We start from the raw sequence: 24,932 nt of genomic DNA, 5'->3' as shown, positions 1-24,932 counted from the left end.
GTAGAAGAAGAAAGTGTGGATATGCAGAAGATCGATACAAAAGATAATATAGCTGATTTTCTTACCAAAGCAGTGAACACTGATAAGTTTAAATGTTGTAGATCCTCAAGTGACCCTGAAGAAACGTAAGCAGCATGTAATGACAAGATTGAAAGGATGTGCGGAGATGTGTTTGATTCTCAATCAAATCTCTAAGTGGGAGAAATGTTGGCAAAGTCATCCAGTCAAAATAATTTGGCCAACTTTCCAGTCAAAATAAGTTCGCTCACATTTTAAGTGATTGTGAACAAAATTTTGAAACGGAATGATGCGTTCACACAAGGAATTGCATTTATAAATAGATGCATTCATTCATAGTTCAAATCATCCATTCTTCGAGTTTTCTCTCATCTTATAGTATTTGAGTACTTAGTTCTATAATATTTGTGAGGTGTTTCGTTCTCCTGTATTAAGAGAGTGTGTGTCCTCTTTTGAAACACAGTGAGTGGTTGTACACCATAAAATATTATAGTGAAATTCATTTCACCTAAAAATTTTTAGGGTTTTCCACCTAAATCTCGGTGTCTGATTTATTCTTTATTTTCATATTATTATCTCAAATTTACGCAAATAGGACCAACATGACAGACGTACACACCGTAATTCCACGAACGGATTGAAAGCTCAGGTTGAGGAAAGTTGAGTCATTGAAGTTACAGAATCGGCGCCAATCAATTTCATTTATGAGCGGAAAGCTAGAAAGAATCAAATCATTTGATTTATTAATTAATTGTTATATTTTATTTTGACAAGCAAGTGATTGTATTGATTTATTAGTTACTAAAAATTTCTCTGTCATCTGTAGTTTATTGTTTTGATTAGGCATGTTAGAAATGAAATAGACGCTCAATACACCTCTCGTCCATCCTCGAGAGCCTGACCTCAACCATTTAAAAAAGTACACTTTTGTGCCTCCACATTCTTATGCGGTTTCTCTATTGACACTTTACTCAAACACTAGAAAATTGTCAGGGGCCATATTTTAATCTCCTTGGTCTAAATTTTTTGTTTGTTTTTTGCTGTTGGCTGATTTGTGCTTCGCAAAGATCCTGCAGACCGATGTTCTAAACCTTGAGAGGAAATCTTCCGGATGAGATATTAACTGTGATCAAATGGTTCTCATCGGTATTTGAATCCCCATAATAGTTTCGAGACGGGTATGTAGATACTATCTTCGAATCTGCCCTGATAATTGAATTTGGAAAGCGAACAATACATAATCGGGAATCAAAACTACTCAAAAAACTCTAGCATGCCAATGAGGAGACTTTTGGAAGCCACATATGTAGTCAATTTTACACTCAAAACAACACGAGTCTTGATGTAATTATGATATTTAGAAATGAAATTTGGAAAAGGGACAATTCATACTCAGGAATGAAAACTACTCTCAAAACACTCCAGCATGCCAATGTGAAGGTTTATGGAGGAAGCCTCATATGTCATCGTCATTGTCTGTAGACAATGGGTCAATATCATATATGAGAGGTGACCAACATGCCGCAGAGGAGATTTGGGGAGGAATCCATGTATGCGATTGGACATCTTATTGTTTGTCCCATTATATATTCATATATCTCGCGGGACCTGTCCCAAGAATTCCATTTTTCTCTTTCCAACTCAATGAATCCAACTATTTGCTTTTCTTTTTCCTCGTTTTTCCTTTTTCTAGCAGCTCCACTACCCCTGCTCACTCTTTAATTGCTTCAAATGGATATTTTACCATTACATTTGGTTATAATGGTAAAAGATATTTTCTAGACATGGTAGATCAATTGTCTAGAGCTACTTGAATGTTTCTTGTACATTTCAAGACTCAGATTTGGAGTTCTTAGCTCATTTCAAATTGATTTTCAATTAGCGTTAGAACAACAAATAGATAATGATTAAGCAATACACTCAACTGTCGGTCTCTGTTGCTACCAATCATTAGAGTTCCAGTGCATACCCCATACATGGAACAAAATCTTAGGTTGACGACCCAGGCTTATGAGAGAGCATCACCATTATTTAGGAAGTTGGCACACACACCTGTACTCATCACAGCTTTTACCCAAATAAGAAATCAAGTCGTATTAAAGAAATAATCTGAGGACTATTTCTGTTTTCAACAGATACATTTGCAGGTTTTTATTTGAAAAAAGAAAAGTATGTTTTCAACAGCAAAAAATGAAACCCACATATTCTTCTACTTCAATTTTGGGGGTAGAAAGAAATATCAGGCATTTTCTTGGAGGGTTTTGGTCAAATAAAGAAAGGCAACAAAATTAGGAAAACTTATGAGTTTGAGTTTGTGGAGAAGTTTTTGACAGCAAGAGGTTCATACCATTGAGGTCCAAATCCAGCAGCTCTTCTTGCTGGCTCATTGAAAGGTGGTTTGAGTGGCCCCTTGAAGAAATCCTTGACAGTTGCATGAAACTTCTGAATCACTTCATCCTCCATGTCCCTCGAAACTTCATCATTGTTGGAACACATCAAAAGATTCAAAGATCTCGAACACACATACTTAAACCACTTGACTCCAGCACCACAGTGTGTTATCTCTTCTGGATAAACTATTTTCTCCAATAAATCAGCAGTCTTATCATCTCCTCCTTTCCTGAAACGAGAAATAGTTGTTGGCAGCACATCAAGCCCTCTAGCCTGATAATATTTTGTAGAAGCATTATTGAAATGGCACCACATTTTCTCTTATATTTTTCTTTTCAATTAGAGATAGCTTAGGATACCTCATGAACACAATGTTCAACTGCTAAGCGCGCTAGCAAATCCTTTGAAGTCGCAATAGCTGAATCCCACAGACCATCATGAGCCGGCAATTCTCCATAGAAAGATCCGAGTTCCTCGAGTCGTTCTGCGAGTAGGATGAAGTGTCGACCTTCATCTTGTGCCACTTTCACAAAATCGGTGAAAAAGTCCATTGGCATGGACTCTTGCCTACCAAAGCGAGCAATTATATCCTATACAGAACACATGCAATTATAATATATGTGAGAAGCTAATGAGCGAACAAAATAGCATCAAGGACTAATACGTATTACCTAAGAAATGGGCATTTGCATTTGGAAATATTACATACCCCCGGAGTAATCTATTCAACTAGGTATGTAAATTAAAAATGTGATTTAAACTAATATATGTTTACAAATGCATCCAAACTTTGATGTCAAATGAATATTATTGTGTTGCATGCAATATTCACCACTGATCTTGTGAGGTGGGCATGGCATGTCTTGTGTTTTCCTTCAATTCACAAGATGATGAAATACAAGTACCCATATTAGAGAAGTATGGGACAAAGGTACTTGGCTATTTTAGGAGCATATGAAAGTCCCCACCCCCATGCAGTGAAACGCATATACTTGACAAATTTGGCCATAAATTTTCAAAATATTTACCAATGATCTTGTGATATTTTTCAGTAATATGGTAATTGCAATTATATCGAATCAATGTTCTTTGCTGCATATTGTTATCTGCATCATTGCAAAAAGAAAAATGAAAAAGAAAGAGACTTCAATGAAAAACAAGGTATGCAATTTATTTGATTTGATAAGATAAAGTAACTTGCAAGTTCGGTAGGATGATATTTTTTGGGGGAAAGTCCTCGTACAGTCTTAGATGTTTGGGCCCTGTCACAGTTCGGTCCATGATATTTCGTTCTTCCCGATTTAATCCTAAACGTATCAAAAATTTGATTTAGTTGGTCATTCCATTAATTTAAGGGTTAAAAGTAACAGTAAAGAGTCATGTGCAAGTTCAGAAAACCCAAAATAGAATCCGTAATTTCAGTCCAATTTTGTGCCTTAATTCTGGAAGGGACTTGCAACTCACGCTCACAAATTTTTCTCCACCTCGAGGAATGAAATGGATGTTGCACACAATTAATCTCTAGCAGGTAACTCCGGCTTCCTCTCACGCACGATAACCACATTTTGTTCTTCTCGCAATCGAAATATCAATTGAACTTTAGAATCAGGTTTTTTTATATATTCGGTTTTTCTAGATAGTGTTGTTTTTTGGTTTTGAATTTTATGTTTTTGTTGATTGATTGTGTTTTTTTACCTTTCCATTGGGGTTCTTTTAGGATTGAGGTTTCGATTTCGAGAATTAGGGGTTTTTTATAATTTCGATTTTTATGGAAATTTGAGTAATAAATTGACTAAAGCTTTGTGGGCAGTTGATGTTGATTAAAACTCTCCTTTATTTTTGTTTCTGTGTAGAATATAATTTTTGATTCCTTAAAATGGTGAGCCTTCTTTATTTGAAGTTTTTGGGAAACTCTGAGCAGTAACTGTATTGTTTCGATTCTATTTCGGGTGGTTTTTGGAATTTTTTGGGGGCTCGACTGACACGTGGCTTTTTACCATTATTTTAATCTTTAAACTGACGGAATGACATATTTGGTCAAAATTTTGAAAATTGGGACTGAATCGGGAAAAAGCCCAAACATCTTGGACTAAACCGAGACTCACATGTGTTTCTCCATTGGAGTTTGTTTTTGTTTTGATTTGCCGACATAATTTATATTTGAATACAAAATGGAGTAAATCTTATCTCCTTATTGAGCTTCATAAAATCACGCTTTCCCGACGTCATTCTATGGATACCCTATAGGCTTCACAGAATCGAGCTTATATGTGTTTGGACTATGATTTCTTGATTCGGTTGTGCCTAATGGATCGGAATACGATATGATACCGACCCGACCCGACCCGACATGCATTGTATACATATCATTTATCATGGATACATGTTGTCTTCATTATGATTGTTTCTTACTTGGCATTAACTCACCCCCAAGAGGGACTGTTGCCTTTGTGTGTGGACAATGTCCGACATGACAAGTGGCCAAGAAGCGGGAGAAGTTGCTTCTGGAAGGAACCACTTGAGATTATTTTGGTAGAGTGTATCCCAATATATATTATATATGGGGCATGTCCGATAAATATGACATGTTCGTGAATATTTATTCTGATTCAGTTATGTGTGGGAATGTTTATTATTTGATGGTTTTAAACAAGACATTATATTATACTACTTTAGTATTGAAATTACAACCAATAAATGATTTTAGTTTCACGTTAGATAAAATTTTTACACTGGTTTCCGTCGTGATAAATTAACCTAATCATATTTGATGTGATCTCGTTAAAATGGGTGAGCCGGGTACGGGGCTCCAACGGACCAAATCAATAATTTATAATGTTTGGGAATTTGTGTGAAGATAATGGCTTGGATCAACACCTGCAAACAAGAAAGTAACTCGTGAATGGGCGCCGGAGGGATGTCCGGCGTGGCCACTACGATGCTTAAGTCAGCCGGCTTTTTGATGAACACATTAAATGACTTTAATACCTGCTATTTTTAGTGGAAGAATGGGTAGTTACCTTGATTACCACACCACCTACTAAGTCGGTTTATCATACTAGCTTCTGATGACTTCTCGGACACTCCAAACCCAAGTGGTTCTGACGGATTAGACTGCCTGTATCGATCACACTCGAGTGTGGTGCAATTCTCGAGGTGGCCTGAGTAGTTGATTACCTGGGTACCTGTATGAGAAACCGGGTGGAGGAAAAGTACCCGTGCAGTTGGCTTCTGATCCGGGCTATTCAACCGATAACCCGGGTCATCATTAACCCGGAAATGGGTCACCATTAACCAGGACCTTTACAGGGGTATCACCACACATCCTAAAAATAGTCGGGCTAGAGCTTGACTCGCTGTCCCGATCAGTCATGCATGTTTACTCCAAAACATATCCCAGAGTGAATAAGAGCATTGGGTCTCTGAATATCCTGCAGAAGTGATGAGGTGTCAGGCTTCCATATCTCTCAGGTTTTGAACATTCATCGTTTAGTACTCTCGGGAAATCCAATGAATGTCATTATGCTGCATGTGTTAACAGTGATACCGTCGAAAATTGTTCGTATTCCGAGATAATAATGAGCCTGTTTCCTCGATACCCGTACACGTCTTTTCATCTGCCTGCTCAATTTCCTAGATTCCCTCTGATCGTCCGATTGAATTCGGATCGACGATGGAGACTGATTCCTTCCTATATATATATACAGTAACTTGCTTACCTATTCTCCTACATTCCATCAATTCAGTCCTCAAGAAGTGCAATGGCGGGTTCCAGTGGTTCGAAAGCTCCCGACATGGCAGCCGAGTTCATGCACGCAGCTTTTGAGAAACGGAAACCTGAATTGGAAGATGAAGTCTTCCAAAAGATCCTCCATTACTGGGAGGAGCTGCAAGGACTTCAGCTTCTTCACGAGTGGGAGGAGGCTATCACTCCTGAACTGGTGGCCAAGCTTGCAAAGTATCGGGAACGCTTGCAGATTTCTGATACGGAGGACCTCTTTGAGGACGACTTCATCCTCCAACTATTGCTTCATAAAGAGAGGAGGACGCTGCAAAAGATTGCCGACTCCGCTAGCTTTATGAAGGCGTTCACTGGTAGCTCTGTAAAGAGTTTTGTGATTAAGTGGATAGCCTCTGTAGAAGAGGAATTTTTTAATGTAACGGGTAAAAAATTCCCGGAATAATAATAATAATAATATTAATAATGCTTATCTAGTTACTCTTATTGTCCGTATTTCATTGACACCGCATGATATATGTACCATAAAATGAATCAGAATAAATATTCAGAACTGATAAGTGATCAACTGAAAAAACCGGGCCCTAAAATTCCCCATGCTCAAAATGAAGTACCGGGGCCTTACTTTTCCCGGGATTAAGATAAGATGCCGGGGTCTCAGACCTCCCGGGCTAAAATGAAATCTTGGGTAACCCACGGGGTGCCATGATAACGCGTGCCCTTTCTATCAACGATCAGGAACGTTTCGTATTTCGAGGAGCCGATAAGTCTGACATTTTTAATTATTGCGTGTGTCCCGTCGTAAGCCTGGTACAATTTTCTAGGCAAATCGTGGTCGTCCACGCATGCTTTTTAAATAAACGGCTGAGATCTTCCCCCACCGCCTATATATACTAACTAACAGGTTTTCCAAAAATTACTCTCAAACTCGAAATTGCAGCGAAGCTCTTGCGAATTCTCTTCTCGAGACTCTATTTGTGCGAAATCATTTCCGGCAATCTTCCACCGCATATATCGTCGTAAGTTTTCTTCTTTTAAAATGTCTCATTCCACTTCTTCCACCTCAGGAGCGAATGCGCGAGGCTCTCCTAGCGCTGAGTCTTCCGCACTTCGTTCCGATTCTCCCCCCTCTCCCCCACGTCGCTCCATCACCCAACCCTCAAAAAAACCAGTGGCACTTCCAACCAAACCTCTCTTTTCTAAACCTTCATCTTCTGGCCAGTCCCGGGCCCGAGCTCTTGCGAAGAACAAGGGTAAGGGTAAAGCCAAGGTCTCGAGTCCTCGGGCGGTCGAGATCCCGGGAACTCCCTGGTTCTCCTCTATGCGAAGCGCCTTACGCTTGGGGGCAGATGAGGAACTCCGAGCGCTGGGCAATATTCCTTCTTCCATTTCTATCTTGATACCTGGGCCCTCTGATAGGGCCGATAACCCTCCTCCTAGGTACACCACTTTCTTTCGGGACCAGGTTAGGAATGGTCTTCGATTTCCCGTTCATCCCTTTTATATTGATGTTGCCAAATTTTTTGGTGTACCTGTCAATCAATTTCATCCCAATTCTTTCAGGATTATGGCCTCGGCCTATGTCCTTTTTAAAATGAATAATCTTCTCATCACCCCCCTCATCCTTCACTATTATTTTTCTTGCCATTTCGGGGATAATGCATTTTCCCTTAAATCCCGGCTAAACACCCGATTCCTCGATGACATCCCTTCTTCTCAAAAGGGATGGAAAGGAAGATTTTTTTACATCCAACTCCCGGGTCCTCTACCCTGTCTAACCCGGTTTCTCCCTTCCCTTCCTCAACAACCTTCCCTTCCTCCATCCTACAAATTTGAGGAGCCTTTCCTCCTGAGTCAAACCCTCGTGGAGGGACACAAGTACTCCTCTTCCATCCTTATCTCAGAAGAGAACTTAGTGGCCTACGGGTTGAGTTCCCGGGCTGAGGACCCCATAGACCGGGTAATTGATAAGGTGGCTGGCTCGGGCTCTCAACCCGGTACATACTTTATCTTCTGTGCTTCCCTATTCCTTTATCCTGTTTATTTAATGTATCATAACCTTGTCACTCCTCTATGCAGATAACTTTGAGATGCAAGCAGCTTTTGCTAAAAGGCGTGCAGCTGAGAAGGCAGCCCAAGAGAAGGAAATGGCGGCTCGCCGGGCAGCTGCGGAAGAAAAGAAACAATGGGATGCAGAAGCGGCAGCCTTGAGAGCTGAGGTGTCCCGGGAAGAACCTCCCCAGGATGGCGCTTCCCGGGCGATGACTGAGAACTCGGAGGAATCTGAAGATCTCATTCCCCTCATTCAGAGAAAACGAAAAGCTACTGCAGAACCCGAGCTGGTTATTCTCGAAGACCCTTCCGAGGGTGACCAAAGCGCCTTCCAATCTGCTCCACCTCCTCCTCTCCCCCCCCCCAGTCCAATGAAGAACCTTGCCAAGAGCTCCCTCCAACCGACCAGCTTTCTCTGGCTAACATCTTCTTCGAGGGAGCTTCCGCTGTTGGTGTTAAGCGTTTCAAGAAGGTGCTCAGCCCTGCTGAGATAGCTATCCTGAAAAGCACTCCTTCTAGTGTGAGGTTTTTGGAGGGATCCAACCGTCTTCTGTCTGTAAGCTTTATTCTTTTTTTTTTCCCCTCTCTCTCCCTCCCCCCTTTTTCTTTTTTAAGATTTCTTCTTGTCCAGGCTGCCCAGATGCTAGTTTCGGCCGTTGAAGAGGTGGCAGCGGTGGCAACCAAGAAGGGTAAGCAAGCCCGGGCAGCTCAGGATATTCATGACCATCTCCAAGGAGAGATGGCCCGGGCTCAGAAGCTTCACGAGGAGACAACTGCCAGTCTACAAGCTTCCTTGGAAGCAGCTAATCAAGAGCTGGCCGCGGCTCAACTTTCTCGTGATGAGAGCATAGCCCGGGAGGAGGCTTCTCAGAGGCAAACTGCGTTCCTGGCATCTCGGATTAGCTATCTCGAGGATGAGGCCAGTGCCCAGCAACATCGAGCCGAAGTTGTTGAAGATAAGCTTAGACTTCTTCAGCTGACCCATGAAGAATGGAAGACTATTTTCCTTCAATCGGCGGAATTCCAAGCAGCTGTTGAAGATAGGGCATACAAATACTTTTCGATTGGCTTTGAGAAATGCCAGGAGCAATTTGAGGAGATAGGTCTGATTCCGACAGATAAGGAGGGTTTTCCCGATATTGATAAGGCCATTGCTTCCCTTCCCAAAGATGATGCTATCGAGAAAGAGGCTGAGAAGACTCCCGGGGAATCCGGAGAACCATCAGGGCAGCAGACTTTAGAATAGGCCTGTAATTTACTCTGTATTTTTTCCTTTGTATTTCTTGCCTTTGAACTTTGTAAGGAAATGTTGATTTCTTTCCATCGCTGTGCCTTTTTCAATATGATTTTTGACAATTTTTCCGCAACCCGGGTAATGCAATAACTTATGAGTATTTCTTAGTAGGAGAAAACGGTAATTCCAATCGAATACCCGGGGTCCCGGTCCATACGTTAAATAAGTAGCTTAACTAATACTCCAGATGTAGAGATTTAAACCTGCACTCAAAAGGAGTATTTCTTGGATTCCACAAACCAGGGTGTATTGCCCTGAGCTTTTAAGAAATGAGGTTCGGAGCCTTGGGCCGGGGATCATGTCCCGGGACTTGGGAATGGTCGAGGTGTGGTGCCCCGAGCCAGGGTGTAGTGCCCTGGGCTTTTTAAGAACCAAGGTACGGAGCCTTGGGCCGGGGATCATGTCCCGGGACTTGGGAATGGTCGAGGTGTGGTGCCCCGAGCCAGGGTGTAGTGCCCTGGGCTTTTTAAGAACCAAGGTACGGAGCCTTGGGCCGGGGATCATGTCCCGGGACTTGGGAATGGTCGAGGTGTGGTGCCCCGAGCCAGGGTGTAGTGCCCTGGGCTTTATAAGAACCAAGGTACGGAGCCTTGGGCCGGGGATCATGTCCCGGGACTTGGGAATGGTCGAGGTGTGGTGCCCCGAGCCAGGGTGTAGTGCCCTGGGCTTTTTAAGAACCGGGTCATAGCAGCTCCCGAGATATAATAACAAACGCAATACTCTAAGAAAATATATATTTTTTATTGATTTCTTCCATCAAACAATTACATCTATTATGCATAGTACTTCTTTAAGTTAAACACATTCCAAGGCCTTTTGAGGGGACGTCCCTGCGCATCTTCTAAATAAAAGGATCCCGAGTTGACTCTCCGAGTGATTTTGTAAGGTCATTCCCATCGGGCTTCCAGCTTCCCAACTTCCCCAGCAGGGTTGACTTTTTTCATGACTAAATCCCCAACTTGGAAGTCTCGAATGCGGACCTTCTTGTTATATGATTTCATCACCCGATTTCTGTATGCCTCCATTCGAATAAATGCCCTGTTCCTTTTTTCTTCTATTAAGTCCAATTCCATGGCCCTGCTCTGGTCATTGTCCTCCGGGTAAGATTTTACCCGGGAAGAAGTCTGCCCGATCTCTACTGGAAGAACTGCTTCAGAACCATATACCAAACTGAAGGGAGTTTCTTGAGTTGGTGCCCGGGGAGTAGTTCTGTAAGCCCATATGACACTAGGTAACTCCTCCACCCAATTCTTTCCTTTACCTTGAAGTCTTGCCTTTAATGCTTGCACAATGACTCTATTGACAACTTCTGTTTGACCATTGGCTTGAGGATATGCAACAGAGGTAAAAGATTGAGTGATTTTCATTTCCCGGCACCATGACGTAATTCCTTTGCCTTGAAATTGTCTTCCATTGTCCGAGATTATTCTCTTGGGCACACCGAACCGGCACACAATGTTCTTCCACAAAAATTTCAATACTTCCTGCTCGGTGATCTTTGCTAAAGGCTCAGCTTCAACCCATTTGGAAAAGTAGTCAACAGCTACTAGTAAGAATTTTTTCTGAGCCCGGGCAACCGGAAAAGGACCCACAATATCCATGCCCCATTGATCAAAAGGGCAGGATGCCCAAATAGGCTTCATGAGAGTGGCCGGACTGTAGCTGAAATTCGAATGATTCTGACAGCCCTCACAAATCTAGACCAAACGAGCAGAATCTTGTTTTAAGGTGGGCCACCAGAATCCAGCAAGCATTGTTTTTCAAGTTAAAGACATTCCTCCGAGGTGCTCGGCACAACATCCCTCATGAATTTCTCGGAGAACATAATCCACCTCTTTTTCATTTAAACACTTCAAAAGCGGTCCTTGGAATGATCTTCTGTACAAAATTTTATTTAAGAGAACAAACCTGGGAGCTTGTCTTTTGATCTTCTGAGCTCGGGCTTTATCCTCAGGGAACTCATGGTTCGTAATGTACGCGATCAGCGGTGTCATCCATGAATCTTCAGGCATGGGTGATGCTTCTTCCTCCGTAGAGAGAACCAGCCGAGTAATATGCAGCACCTCCCGGGTATTAACTTCTGATAAAGAAGCAGCCATTTTAGCCAAAGCGTCTGCCTCACTGTTTTCTTCCCGGGGTGTAATTGTTCAATACTCCACTCCATGAAGCTTTCTGCTTGGACTCGAATGAGCTGTAAATATTTAGGCATCCTGTCATCTTTAGCCTCATAAATGCCCTTTATTTGTTGAGTGATGAGCTGTGAATCAGAATATAGAATAATCCGAGAAGCTCCAACTTCCCGGGCAGCTCGAATACCTGCAAGAACAGCCTCATACTCAGCTTCATTGTTGGTTATCCGGGAATCAATTCTTAATGCTAATTTGACATTTTCTCCCAGGGGAGACACTAACACCACCCCTACTCCGCACCCCACCAGGCTAGATGCCCCATCCACTGATACTTTCCATACCTCCTCCTCGCTGGGCTGGATCATTTCAGATAAGAAATCTGACAAAGCCTGCGCTTTAATGGCCACTCGGGGCTTGTACTCGATGTCATATTCACCCAACTCTACTGTCCATTTTATCATTCGCCCGGATACTTCAGAGTGAGTCATGATCCTACCTAGAGGACTATTGGTAAGAACAATAACCTGATGTGACAGAAAGTAAGGTCTTAGCTTCCGGGCGGTCATGACCAGGGCCAAAGCAATTTTCTCCACTTCGCTATACCGGAGCTCGGGCCCCCTCAGAGCATGGCTGACATAATAGACAGGTTTTTGATCAGTTCCTTCCTCTTTTATTAGAACAGAGCTGACAGCATACTCTGTAGTGGACAGGTAAACATATAATTTTTCTCCAGGTTCTGGTTTCACCAACACCGGGAGCCCGGCAAGATGAATTTTCAAGTCCTGGAAGGCCTGTTCACATTTCTCATCCCATCCGAATTGCTGGGCCTTCCTTAAGACTTGAAAAAAAGGATAACTCCGGTGTGCTGATCGGGAAATAAATCTGGAAAGGGAAGCAATTCTCCCAGTTAGCTTTTGTACCTCCTTGACAGATCGGGGAGATGGCATGCTTAGCACAGATTTGACTTTCTCTTGATTCACCTCGATCCCTCGGTCTGTCACAATGAATCCCAAGAATTTGCCAATCTTCACGCCAAAAATACACTTGGCAGGATTAAGCTTGATTCCATAATGCATGAGAGTCGCAAAAGTTTCTTCTAGATCACTAATAAAGCTGGCACCCTCTCGGGATTTGGATAGAATATCATCCACATAGACTTCCACATTCCGTCCCAGCTGCTTCTCAAAGACTTTATCCATCAGACGCTGGTAAGTAGCCCCTGCATTCTTCAACCCGAAAGGCATTACAATATAACAAAATGTACCTCCCGAGGTGATGAAGCTGGCTTTGTCTTGATCCTTTTTAGCCAAAGGGATTTGATGGTACCCCTGGTATGCGTCCATGAAACTTAGCAATTCATAGCCCGAGGTGGAATCCACCAGCTGATCAATCCTGGGCAGAGGATAATGATCTTTGGGGCACGCCTTGTTGAGATCGCGGAAGTCTACACACATGCGCCACCTCCCGGTAGATTTGGGTACCAAGACCACATTCGAAAGCCATGTGGGGAATTGAATTTCCCGAATGTGGCCAGCTTTCAGAAGCTCCTTAATTTGCGCATCAATTACTTTGTCCTTTTCAGGGCCAAAGTGCCTCTTTTTTTGTTTTACTGGGTGAGATCCCGGGAAGATGTTCAATTGATGTTCTGCTATCAAGGGAGAAATCCCTGTCAACTCCTGTTGGGACCAAGCAAACACACGAATATTAGTTTTTAAACAATGAATCAGACTGACCCGAGTGGATATACTGAGATCTCGGGCCACCCGGATTTGCTGGCCTGGTCCGATTTCTATTACTTCTTGTTCTTCTTCTGCCACAAAATGCACCTTTCCTCTCCCCATCGTTCTTTCCCCGTCCACCCTTGCCTTCTTCCCTTCCTTCCTTGTTCTACTCTGATCAGCCCGGACTGCCTCCACATAGCATTTCCGAGAGGATGGTTGATCTCCTCGGACTTCTCCCACCCGAGATCCTACTGGAAATTTTATCTTTTGGTGGTATGTGGATGCTACGGCTCTCAATTCGTTCATAGCCAGTCTCCCCAAAATGATATTATATGATGACGGGAAATCCACTACGGTGAATGAAGTCATCACCGTCCTCTTAAGATCCTGAGAACCCAAGGTTAATGGCAACATGATCTCCCCTTCCGGGTAAACCATATGGCCAGCAAAACCAAAGAGGGCAGTCTCCACAGCCTCTAGGTGGTAGCCCTGCAAATCCATCTGTACAAAGGCATCTTTAAAAATTACATTTACAGAGCTGCCTGAGTCCACAAAGACCCGTAGAATATCATAATTCGCCACTCGGGCTTGGATCACCAGGGCGTCGTGGGGCAGATTCATCCCTTTCAAATCCTCCGGGCCAAAACTAATGATCGCCTCATTCCTTCTTGCTCCCTCTAACTCCAAACATTCCCTCCTGCTTCTCCCCTTCCACGCCCGGTTAGAGTCTCCATCAGTAGAGCCTCCTAATATCATTTTGATCATTCCTGTGGCAGGGGGCGAATTCTTTTTTCTCTCGGGCTCAGACTCCCTTCTTCTACTGGGCTCAATCCTCGGGATATTCCTCACACTTCCTCCTCGGGCGCTGGATCCTGGTGGCCGAGATGTCCAAGGTGGCACTCTCGGCCTCTGGCTATTGTTACTGGGTCCCGGGATGGAGGGTGAGACATAATTCCCCTTTAGTGCCTTGCAGTTTTCAGTGTTATGGTGGCATACTTTGTGAAAAGAGCAAAATCCACTCTTTTCTGGCCGGGATAACTGATGATCCGGGGCCAAATCTCTGCTGCACTCCTGCACTTCCCTTTCCCGAGCAATTTTCAGAGGTACGTGGTGAGAAAAGTGCCCTGTATTGCCTCTTTTCTGTCCCCTCTCCTCGGGCTTAGACATCCGGTCTCCTTATTCCTTTCTCACAGCGTCCCTCTTCTGTTTCTGGGCCTCCTCCATATTGATATATTTTTCTGCTCGCGACAATAGATCCTCGAAATCTCCCGGCACCTTCTTAGTCAGTGACTTGAAGAACTCACCCTCTCTCAAACCCTGGGTGAATGCAGTAGTCTTTGTTTCAGTGGCACAAGTAGGGACGTCTAGGGCCACTCTGTTGAATCTTCTGATATAGGCCCTTAAACTCTCTTCTGGGTTCTGCTTAACTTCAAAAAGACTAAAAGCAGTCTTTTTGTACTTTTTACTGCTGCTAAAATGGTGTAAAAACACCTTCTGGAAGTCTCCAAAGGAACTGATACTTTGGGAAGTCAAGCCTTCGAACCACCTCTGAGCTGAATCCACCAGTGTTGTTAGGAACACTTTGCACTTGGTTCTATCAGTGTAACAATGCAACATGGCCATATTTTCAAACCTGGCCAGGTGTTCCTCCGGGTCTGCATTGCCATCATAGTCTTTCACCTTCGCAGATTTGAAATTTCCAGGAAGAGGCTCCCGGATGATGATATCAGAAAACGGGCATCCTCTAGGGACTGCCCGGGCAACGCTCCGTCTTTCCAACTGTCCTTCCAAGACCTTCATCTTCTGCCTTAATTCCATCAATTCCTCTGCCACGGTAGGAGATTTGGACCCAGCGCTGGATCCCTCGTCTTCTACTACCATCTCGTTATCCCTCCTTCCCTGCCCCTGCTCCTGCTCCTGCTCAAATCCCTGATCACGTCCCTGTTTATCACCGGGTGGTGTGACAGGGTGAGAGACCTCCTTCCTGGCCATAGCTAGCACAACGGCATCGGCCATCATTTTCTTTAACTCTTCAGGGGTCAGGGTAATGAGGTTTGTTCCAATGTTATTAACATCAGCTTGTCTTGAAGTTTGCCCCCTATCACCCTGGGCGTGAGAATTACCCTGGTTGGTTCTTCTCGTACGAGCCATATCAACGTCTCGACCTCAGTGATTTCCCACAGACGGCGCCAATGATGTGATCTCGTTAAAATGGGTGAGCCGGGTACGGGGCTCCAACGGACCAAATAAATAATTTATAATGTTTGGGAATTTGTGTGAAGATAATGGCTTGGATCAACACCTGCAAACAAGAAAATAACTCGTGGATGGGCGCCGGAGGGATGTCCGGCGTGGCCACTCAGATGCTTAAGTCAGCCGGCTTTTTGATGAACACAAGCAATATTTGAGAGGAAATATGTAAGTGCTTTTAGTTCAAAGATTTCAGAATCATTAAATGACTTTAATACCTGCTATTTATAGTGGAAGAATGGGTAGTTACCTTGATTACCACACCACCTACTAAGTCGGTTTATCATACTAGCTTCTGATGACTTCTCGGACACTCCAAACCCAAGTGGTTCTGACGGATTAGACTGCCTGTATCGATCACACTCGAGTGTGGTGCAATTCTCGAAGTGGCCTGGGTAGTTGGTTACCTGGGTATCTGTATGAGAAACCGGGTGGAGGAAAAGTACCCGGGCAGTTGGCTTCTGATCCGGGCTATTCAACCGATAACCCGGGTCATCATTAACCCGGAAATGGGTCACCATTAACAGGACCTTTACAGGGGTATCAATATTGAATGTTAATAACGAGTAGGAGTTAAGGACCCCAAACCATTTTCCATGATGTCACCATGCTGGTATCAAGACACCATCTTAAGGTCCCAACAGAAGGCCTTTGCGAGAACACTGTAAACGACCAGGCCATAACTAAAGATAGGGGTGATCAATTTTTATTAACCGCTCGAACCTCTCGAACCGAATTGCACCGCACTGTTTTCCCTAATATTTTATAAAAACCACGATTAAAAATAATAATCATAAACCGCATTGCATTCGCGGTTCGGTTATTATTTTTGCCAAGAACCGTACCAAACCGCACCGCCTAAACCACTTTCCATAATATTTTGGCATAGGATTATAATAATTTGTAAACAACATATTCAATTAAAGAAGTCGTCATTTATTATATCTCAACTCTTATCAAATTTATTACTCCTACAAAGAAAACTTATCTTCTTCTTAATTATTCTTCATACTAGTATTTTATTAGAGTATTTATTTCTTTTACCACAATATTTTATTTGAAGTTTGAAAGTAAAAAAATGATAAAATAATGTAAATGTCATTTTAAAATAATATAAATGTCATTTTTGCTGTGAGTGTGCTGTGTTGTTAAATTATTAACTTAGTTTTGAATCTTGATTATTGTTTTATCAAGTTTTATCTTTGTATGATTTGAACTATACTATATTGTTGTTGTTTTCAAATAAATTAGGATACATTTTCTAATATTTTTCATTAAAAAAAACAGTAAACCGACCGCAACCGCGTGAAACCGCTCAAAACCGTAAGACTAATTCTACATTTAAACAGTGATTATTTTTTTAAAATACTAACCACCGCATATGACAATTCGGTTTGATTTAAAAAAAAAACCGCACCGTGATCACCCCTAACTAAAGACAAATGTTGGGTGGCAAACTAGCGAATTGGCAGCTTCATAAAAAGATCGATACGCATGACTACCAAGTCCAATCCACCCAAGATCATCCAGGAATATGGGCATGGCTACTTCACAAAGGAAAAAATTGAGCAGATCGAACAACACACAGCCATCTCATTCTTCAGGCTCTCGATCTCTCCACAAGATCTACTGCCAGGTCCTATTACATGACCCAATCCAGTATCTTTCTTCAGTCCTCATTTCTCTTTCTATTGGCTCTTGGATTGTTGATTTCAGGGCCTCCAACCAAATGACAGGCAATTCTAGTTTATACTACACTTACACTCCTTGTTCAAATCACACTATTGTTAAAATTGCTATTGGTTTTATGACTCCAATTTCCCGTACTGGTAGTATTGGTCTATCTCAAGATATTATCCTAAAATATGTCTTCCATATTCCCTTCCCTGAAGTGCAACCTAATTTATGTTAGTAAGTTCACACACGATAATCATTGGGTTACTAACTGTGATCCACAAGAATAAGTACTTAAACCAGATTCAACATCCAAAGAAGCACATATACAAACGTTATACTCAATGTCGTTTCAAGGACCCCAAACCATTTTCCATGATGTCACCGTGCTGGTATCAAGACACCATCTCAAGGTCCCAACAGAAGGCCTTTGCAACAACACCGTAAACGACCAGGCCATAACCAAAGACAAATGTTGGGTGGCAAACTAGCGAATTGGCAGCCTCATAAAAAGATTGATACGCATGACTACCAAGTCCAATCCACCAAAGATCATCCAGGAATATTGGCACGGCTACTTCACAAAGGAAAAAATTGAGCAGATTGAACAACACACAGCCATCTCATTCTTCAGGCTCTCGATCTCTCCACAAGAACTACTGCCAGGTCTTATTACATGACCCAATCCGGTATCTTTCTTCAGTCCTCATTTCTCTTTTTATTGGCTCTTGGATTGTTGATTTCAAGGCCTCCACTTACACTCCTTGTTCAAATCACACTACTGTTAAAATTGCGATTGGTTTTATGACTCCAATTTCCCGTACTGGTAGTATTGGTCTATCTCAAGATATTATCCTAAAATATGTCTTCCATATTCCCTTCCCTGAAGTGCAACCTAATTTATGTTAGTAAGTTCACACACGACAATCATTGGGTTACTAGCTGTGATCAACAAGAATACGTGCTTAAACCAGATTCAACATCCAAAGAAGCATATATACAAACGTTATACTCACGGTCGTTTCAAGCACAAGAATTAGGAACTTGGTTTATAATTAATTTTTTTCTTTATGTGTTGTAAATAAAATTAGAATAAACTATGTGATATATGCATTGATTAAGTTCAGCAGTTTATAGGGGAGTAGGCAGTTATTTTAGGAGTTGGTTATGCAGGACTATTTGTATACTTAAGATGCTTATGGACAATAAATAAAAGGCTATCAGCATATTTATCAAAATTCAGGTGAAGAGATAGGAGGTTCTCTCATTTATTGAGCCTCATTTCAATATTTTACAATAGGTTGTCTCGGAAGAAAATCAAACAAGAAGAAAGAAACAAATACTGGAAAATAATGCAAATAGACCCATTACATATTCCATAGCACAAGCACGTGGCACTATCTTTGTTCCTTTATTGTCAATTTCAGGACCTACTATCATGAAAGACGATTGGCAGTGCTAGGATTCACAGTGGACATTACTCCTTGAGATTCCTCCATCAGAAGGTCTCCAAACTCAAGTGTCTAATGTTGCTTGTACTTTTGTTTCTAGTACGTGGAAGCAATGTTCTAAATGGCGGTCGAGGCCCCGACCGCACCGCCTATGCATAAGGCGGGTGTTTTAGGCGGTCCAAGCTATACGCGTTGGGGAGGCGGGTCGAGGCGGCAAGCAGACGGGGCGAGGCGGCGAGCAGGCGGGCGAGGCAGGCAGTCAAGATTTTTAAGTTGTAATCAACAATTTTAAAAACCTAGTCAACAATTTTAAAAACCTAGTCAAAGTCAACTAATTTTAAATATTAAAACCCTAACACACCTCATTTTCTTTATTTTATTTTTGGTTTTCACTCTCAACTCTTATGAGGAGAATGAAGAAAATGTTGATTTTGAGTCCGATGATGAGAGGATCATGGATGTAGTAGATGGTGCATATGTAGATGATTTGGAAGATTAGTTATATTTAGTCTACTACTTGTTCTAATGATGGATAATTGATTGAAACTTTGAAATTTAAAATTAGTTTTTTGGTAAAAATAACTATATTACTTTGTTAGCATAATAGCATTAATATGATGATGAATCTTTATTAATTGCACATTATCTAGATGATATTATATTTTGTGCTTAAATATTATTTAATTGCACATTTTATATAAAAATGATTATATTGCATGATTATCTATGATTATCTATAAAAAAATTACTTAAAAAAATTCAACCGCCTAGGCACCGCTTGGGCGGCCGAGGCGCTAGGCGGTCACCGACCGCCCTGCCATTTACAACCTTGCGTGGAAGTGGAAATAATGTTATTGAATCGTAAACTTGGCCATCCCAGTTTTTCAAAGTAATGAATTTCAGGTTGGAAAGATTGGAATCATCAATATGTACAGCCAAGCTTGAAGGGGAGTTCAGATTGAGATAAAACTCCTATATGAAATTTTTTATTTCAATACCCAACCATAAATTTCATCTGATTATACGAGAACTTATTTTCCAAAAAAAGATGGTAAAATTAATTAACTTGCAATTTAATTCGAGACGAGGACTCGAGGTCGCATACTTGGAGTTGTAAATTTTTATTTATACACAACATATTTGATACATAAACCACAATTTAAAATACATAATGAAGCATTATAATTGCCATGAGATGCAAGACATTAAGACACCGATCGGTACAAAATAAAGGAATAAAGTGGGATGAAATGAGCTTTCGAATGAAACAAGGAACCTGAATGGAATGGTATAAATATTTTATTTCCAAATGATTGGTATCATAAGGAACGACAAAAAAATGGAATACAAAGATTGATTGGTAAATTGAAATAAAGAATGACATGATAAAATTATTTTTATCACCCTTTCTAACATTAAAATAATGATTATTCAAGAAGTTTATTAACATATGATTATTATAATTAAATGATTATTATTGTTATATTTTATTTATTATTATTATTATCATCATCATCACTATCGTAATTATGATTATTGTTAAATGATTATAACAATAATAATAATAATAACAATAATTATTATTATTATTATTATGGTTTTATGAAGATTTTATTATTATCGATATTTTTTATTATTGTTAAGATGACTATTAATTATATTGTAGTCATTACAATTATTCTTTTGATTATTTTTCTTTATTAGTTTTATATTGATACTAATATTTATTTATCAGTACAATGTTTGTTATTGTTGTTATTATTATTATTATTACTATTATCGTGAAAAAGAAGATGATATCCTAATGTTTAGGTTGAGGATTACTTTGTGAAAGGTAACAGATAAATAAAACAAATGGTAATAAATAATCCAACATGTTGAAAAATCGAATTCTAATTCCCATGAACATGGGAATAGGCATTCCAAATAGAAATGATCATTCATCATTCCTATTCCCGTGGTGTACCAAGCATGAGGAATGGAGTAAGGTTTGGAATGCCAATTTTATTCCCAACCCGTTCCTGAGTACGAACAACGGTTTTAGCGTGAAACCGCATGAAACCATCAAAACTGTATTAAATGTCATAAGCGACGATATATGGAACTTAAAATATTAAATCAATAGTGAACTAATTTTACATTTCGATTATACGTCACACGGAATACGGGATACCACGTAGATAAACGGAAGTATTTGCTACTAGCAATAATAGAATAATCTAATTCCAAATTATTATTTGATTAGTTTATGACTAGATGTCTTTTACAGTATTAAATCCATAATTGTGCAAGTAAAATATTCTCGGCCATACAATATATGCCACATATGAATTATTATATATGTCACATAAACCTTGCGACATAATGGTTAGCTATTACTGTAGAGCCCAAAATCAGTACACGTAAAACCCATGCATTTATTTAATTGTTAAATCATTTATTTAAATTTAAAATGATTTTAGTGATGCATGACCTATTATGTATGTTTATGTGATGCACGTTAAAATGTTTTCTCGAGTTTCATATTTCAGGAGATTATTCGATGCGGATCGAGGAAAAGAGACCGGTGACAATTTTGGCAATTTTAAAACGCGGTATTTTATTTTAAGTTAAGAATGAGGCATTTTAAATGATTTAATAAGTTTCAGCATTTTAAAGCCTAAATTATTTATTTAGGGATTTTAGAATTTTAAAACTTTTAAAGTTTAGCAAGTGTACATTTTATTTTAAATTAGAGGATTTTAGTAAAGTGGGTAGTAGTTTACCATTTTGACTAGCTTGTTTATTGGTTGAACATTTTAAATAGCTTGATTAATTATCTAATTAGGCAATTTTCCCCTAATTACTCACTCACACACACGTTACACACACTCACACACACTTACACGTTTTTACACACACCAACACACAAAACACACACCTACACATTTTATTTTCAGATGTTTAATATTTTGGAGAGCAAAGACCTAGGGTTCCTCCACCTTAGAGCAGCCGCCCCTCTCCTTTTATTTCTCTAGCATTTTTTTCGTAAGTTTTGTTGCAAGAAAATCGTTGCACGATCGTCCCAGATCAATCCTCGCTTCCTTCCCGCGTCGGAGTCGTCGTTTCGGTAACCTTAAAGATTTAAAGGCATGTATATTCTGTTTTTCCTGCGTCGATCTAGTCATATTATGTGTTGCGATGTTTTTATGCGAGAAAATCCATGTGTGATGTAAGTGGTTTGAGCAGAAAAATTGTTTGATCAATCTATGCAACGTTTTTAGATCTCAGAATTTTGTTTTTATTGTATTTTGAATTAATGCGATTTTTCGGTCGCGATTTTGGGAAAACTTTCAACATATGAAACGTAGAAATTTTCGATACCTTCGATTTGATATAAAATTCGAAATATTTGGATAAAAATTGAGTGATTTATGGTGTTTTTCATGGGGCTGCTCAAACTGCGTTTTCTGAAATTTATGCTAATGATGTGTTCTTGAAGTTTATTTGTTGCAGGCTTCGTTGGGAACCGTCGGGTGATCGCTGTTGTGTTTAGGTATATGAAGTATGAGTTTGGAATGAGTTTTGATGCTTCGTTTCGTGTCGATAGTCGTTGGTTGCATTAGAAATCGTAGGAAGCAATCGGTGTCAAAAATTGAGTTTATGGGTTTTATTGAGTTGCGTGTGGTGCATCGTCTCCTTGGGAACGTGTGGGGCATTTTATGGAGTCGAGTCAGTGTCATAGCGTCCGAGGATGAGTCTCGATGGATTGGTTCACGATTCGTATGATTTAGTTAGGAGTTTTAAGCTTCTAAGTTGCGGAGTCCAGAAGACTCGGCGCCCGAGCAGTAAAAATTACCGCTCGAGCGCCGCTCTTTATGTCCGAGGGTAGGCTTCCAGAGACCTGGCGCTCGAGGGGTAATTTGTTACCGCTCGAGCGCGGCCCCATCTGTAAAAATGTTTGGTTTCTTTTTTTTAAAAGTTCAAATAGTGAGTTCATGTCTTTTATTTTTGGAAAGATGTTCTCACATCATTTTAGAGATTTTTCGGGGTTCGATGTCATGGGTTAGTACGATGATTTAACGAGGTCAAGTCCCGGTGATCTAGAATGTCTTAAGCTATTTTCGTACTTCGATGGTGAGCACGAGTACCTACGTCTAAGCTATGTAAGTTAAAGGTTTGAACGCTTGATAATGTGTTAGTATGTGCAGCAGTAGCCCCAAACAAGATCCAACGAATCTCTCAACGCCAAGTGAGTATGTTCGACGTGCAAATGAGAAAATGTTTTATTTTTGAGGTATGCTAAATGTCATGTGACCAATTTATGAATGGGTTTGGAAGTCGGTAAACGTGGTCGAGGACCTCTCCACCCCGTTAAAGCATGAACAGGTTTAGATCAGGATTGGAAAGCGGTAAAGCATGACCAGAGACCAATCCGCCCGTTAAAGCATGAACGGGGATCTCATGTATGTGACAGTAGATTTTCCCTGTCAGCCCGGCCAGTACTGTGGTTTAGTCTGATCAGGCATATTTATGTATGGGTCACTTGCTTTGAAACACGCCTCTACGCAAAATGATGAAGTTATGTATGTTCAAGTATGTACAAGTATGCAAACATGTTTAAGAAAAGTTTCACATTATGGCACGTCTATGTAATGTATGTAAGATCAAGCTTTTACACACATGTTAAAGTTCAAGTATGTATGTTCTATTTTAAAGTTGCATGTGATTTTATTACGTATTACTCGTTACTTCCAGTTTATACGTGCTGAGTCTTTAGACTCACTAGACTTGATCGATGCAGGTGATGATGCATTTGAGGAGACGAGAGGTGAGGACCAGTGAGCTGGCTTGGACTGAGCAAGAGGCTAAACCCAAGGACCGCCATTTAAGAATTTATGAAAGTTTCAAATACTCTGATTTCACGTTTGTTTACGATGTTCTAAAACAAGTATTTTCGTTAGCAAAATTTCTATGGTGATCTTTCATTGCAAATATTTTTAGATGGTTGGCAAACTTGAGTGTGGTTGTTTTATGGCAAATGTTTTTAGACGAACGAGACATTTTAATGCAAATTCGAAAGTTTATTTCATATTTTAAGAAAATTTTTATTTTTCCGCAAAATTCTAAGTAGTGTAAAGTACGGTACGTTACAATTACTCTCACAAAACACCTTGAGAGGATAACGTGGCACCGATACTAGCGGCTGCAGAAAATACCACACATAATCGAAAGGTGCATAGAACAAAAATTTATGAAAAATCATCGACTCTGGTAGCACATAGGAAAATCTTATGAAGTCATAATAATTGAGTATATTGATGGTTTCAGATACCCTTTTCTGAGTATACAGATCATTTTGATTTTGCTTCATAGTTACATGGAACTTTCAAGGTCAAAAAAATCCCACAACTGTGGCTCTGAGACGCAATATCTAGCCTTTCTTCGTAGATTTGGACATTATATCAGCTGATTAACCCTCGAGACAATCCTATATTTCAGTTTACTCGGTACCCTTTCCATATCGTAGACGTATGCATACATAAATATACTCTGACTACGTGGTGGTTGCATAGAAAGCATATTTGTTACTCTACATTTATTTAATTATTTCTAGTAACCTGGAACAGAAACCTCCGCGCATGTTAATCAAAGTACTGAATCCAAATACCTCTTATCTACAACTACATTAAAATTACAGGAAATAAAATGAAAATAAACGAAAGACGGAGAGTGAACGCTGAAGAAAAGCATACGTACGTACCCAAGACAAGTCAATAGCCCAGCTTTCAGTATGCACAAGACTATGCACAATCGCCTGTCTACTTCGCAAACTCCCAGCTTTTCCCAGCTTTGGCATCTCGCTGGGTGAAACCAATTTAACCTACATACGTCATAGTGTCAGAAGCATTTCATCGAGCATTTGGGCGGGATGTGGTTTGATGTCTTACATTGGCGAGTCGGGCGGGTCTATCATGTACGGGGAGATCCAGGAATTCATCGTATGGGCGGGTAATAATTCCCTGAAGCCATTTGTTGGCAACTTCATCACCGAGTCTTGCTTTCTCAAATGGGTCCGTTGTGTTCAATACTCTCAACGCCGCCTCCACCAGAGTCTCTTCCGTATCACTGGTGCTGCACATCATCAGAATTGGGTTGCAGATTGAAGATTTGGGCTGGACACATCCATTCTTAAATTGAAGATGAAGAATTGGGCCAACTTATTGTCCAATT

The 24,932-nt window shown here is 40.6% G+C and overlaps 1 protein-coding gene across 1 annotated transcript; it reads right to left on the bottom strand.

Moving 5' to 3' along the window:
• Positions 1-2,250: 2,250 nt before the first annotated feature.
• Positions 2,251-24,927, bottom strand: LOC142533914 (uncharacterized). The gene is made up of 4 exons (XM_075640847.1): positions 24,650-24,927; positions 24,463-24,582; positions 2,769-2,999; positions 2,251-2,682 (listed from the first exon to the last, which is right to left on the bottom strand). The coding sequence occupies exons 1-4, from the start codon at positions 24,842-24,844 to the stop codon at positions 2,317-2,319; spliced, it is 912 nt and encodes a 303-aa protein (XP_075496962.1). The 5' UTR covers positions 24,845-24,927; the 3' UTR covers positions 2,251-2,316.
• Positions 24,928-24,932: the final 5 nt, after the last annotated feature.

Source organism: Primulina tabacum, chromosome 18 (assembly GCF_025594145.1).
Source record: "Primulina tabacum isolate GXHZ01 chromosome 18, ASM2559414v2, whole genome shotgun sequence".
Classification (NCBI taxonomy): domain Eukaryota; kingdom Viridiplantae; phylum Streptophyta; class Magnoliopsida; order Lamiales; family Gesneriaceae; genus Primulina; species Primulina tabacum.
This window is presented reverse-complemented; position numbering and strand designations above follow the sequence as displayed.

Excerpts from the sequence above, each read along its gene's own strand:
- LOC142533914 (XM_075640847.1), bottom strand. The coding sequence starts at position 24,844 with ATGATGTGCAGCACCAGTGATACGGAAGAGACTCTGGTGGAGGCGGCG. Across the intron at positions 3,000-24,462 it reads GGGCTATTGACTTGTCTTGG|GATATAATTGCTCGCTTTGG; the intron begins GTACGTACGTAT and ends TGTTCTGTATAG. Across the intron at positions 2,683-2,768 it reads TTGAACATTGTGTTCATGAG|GCTAGAGGGCTTGATGTGCT; the intron begins GTATCCTAAGCT and ends AAATATTATCAG.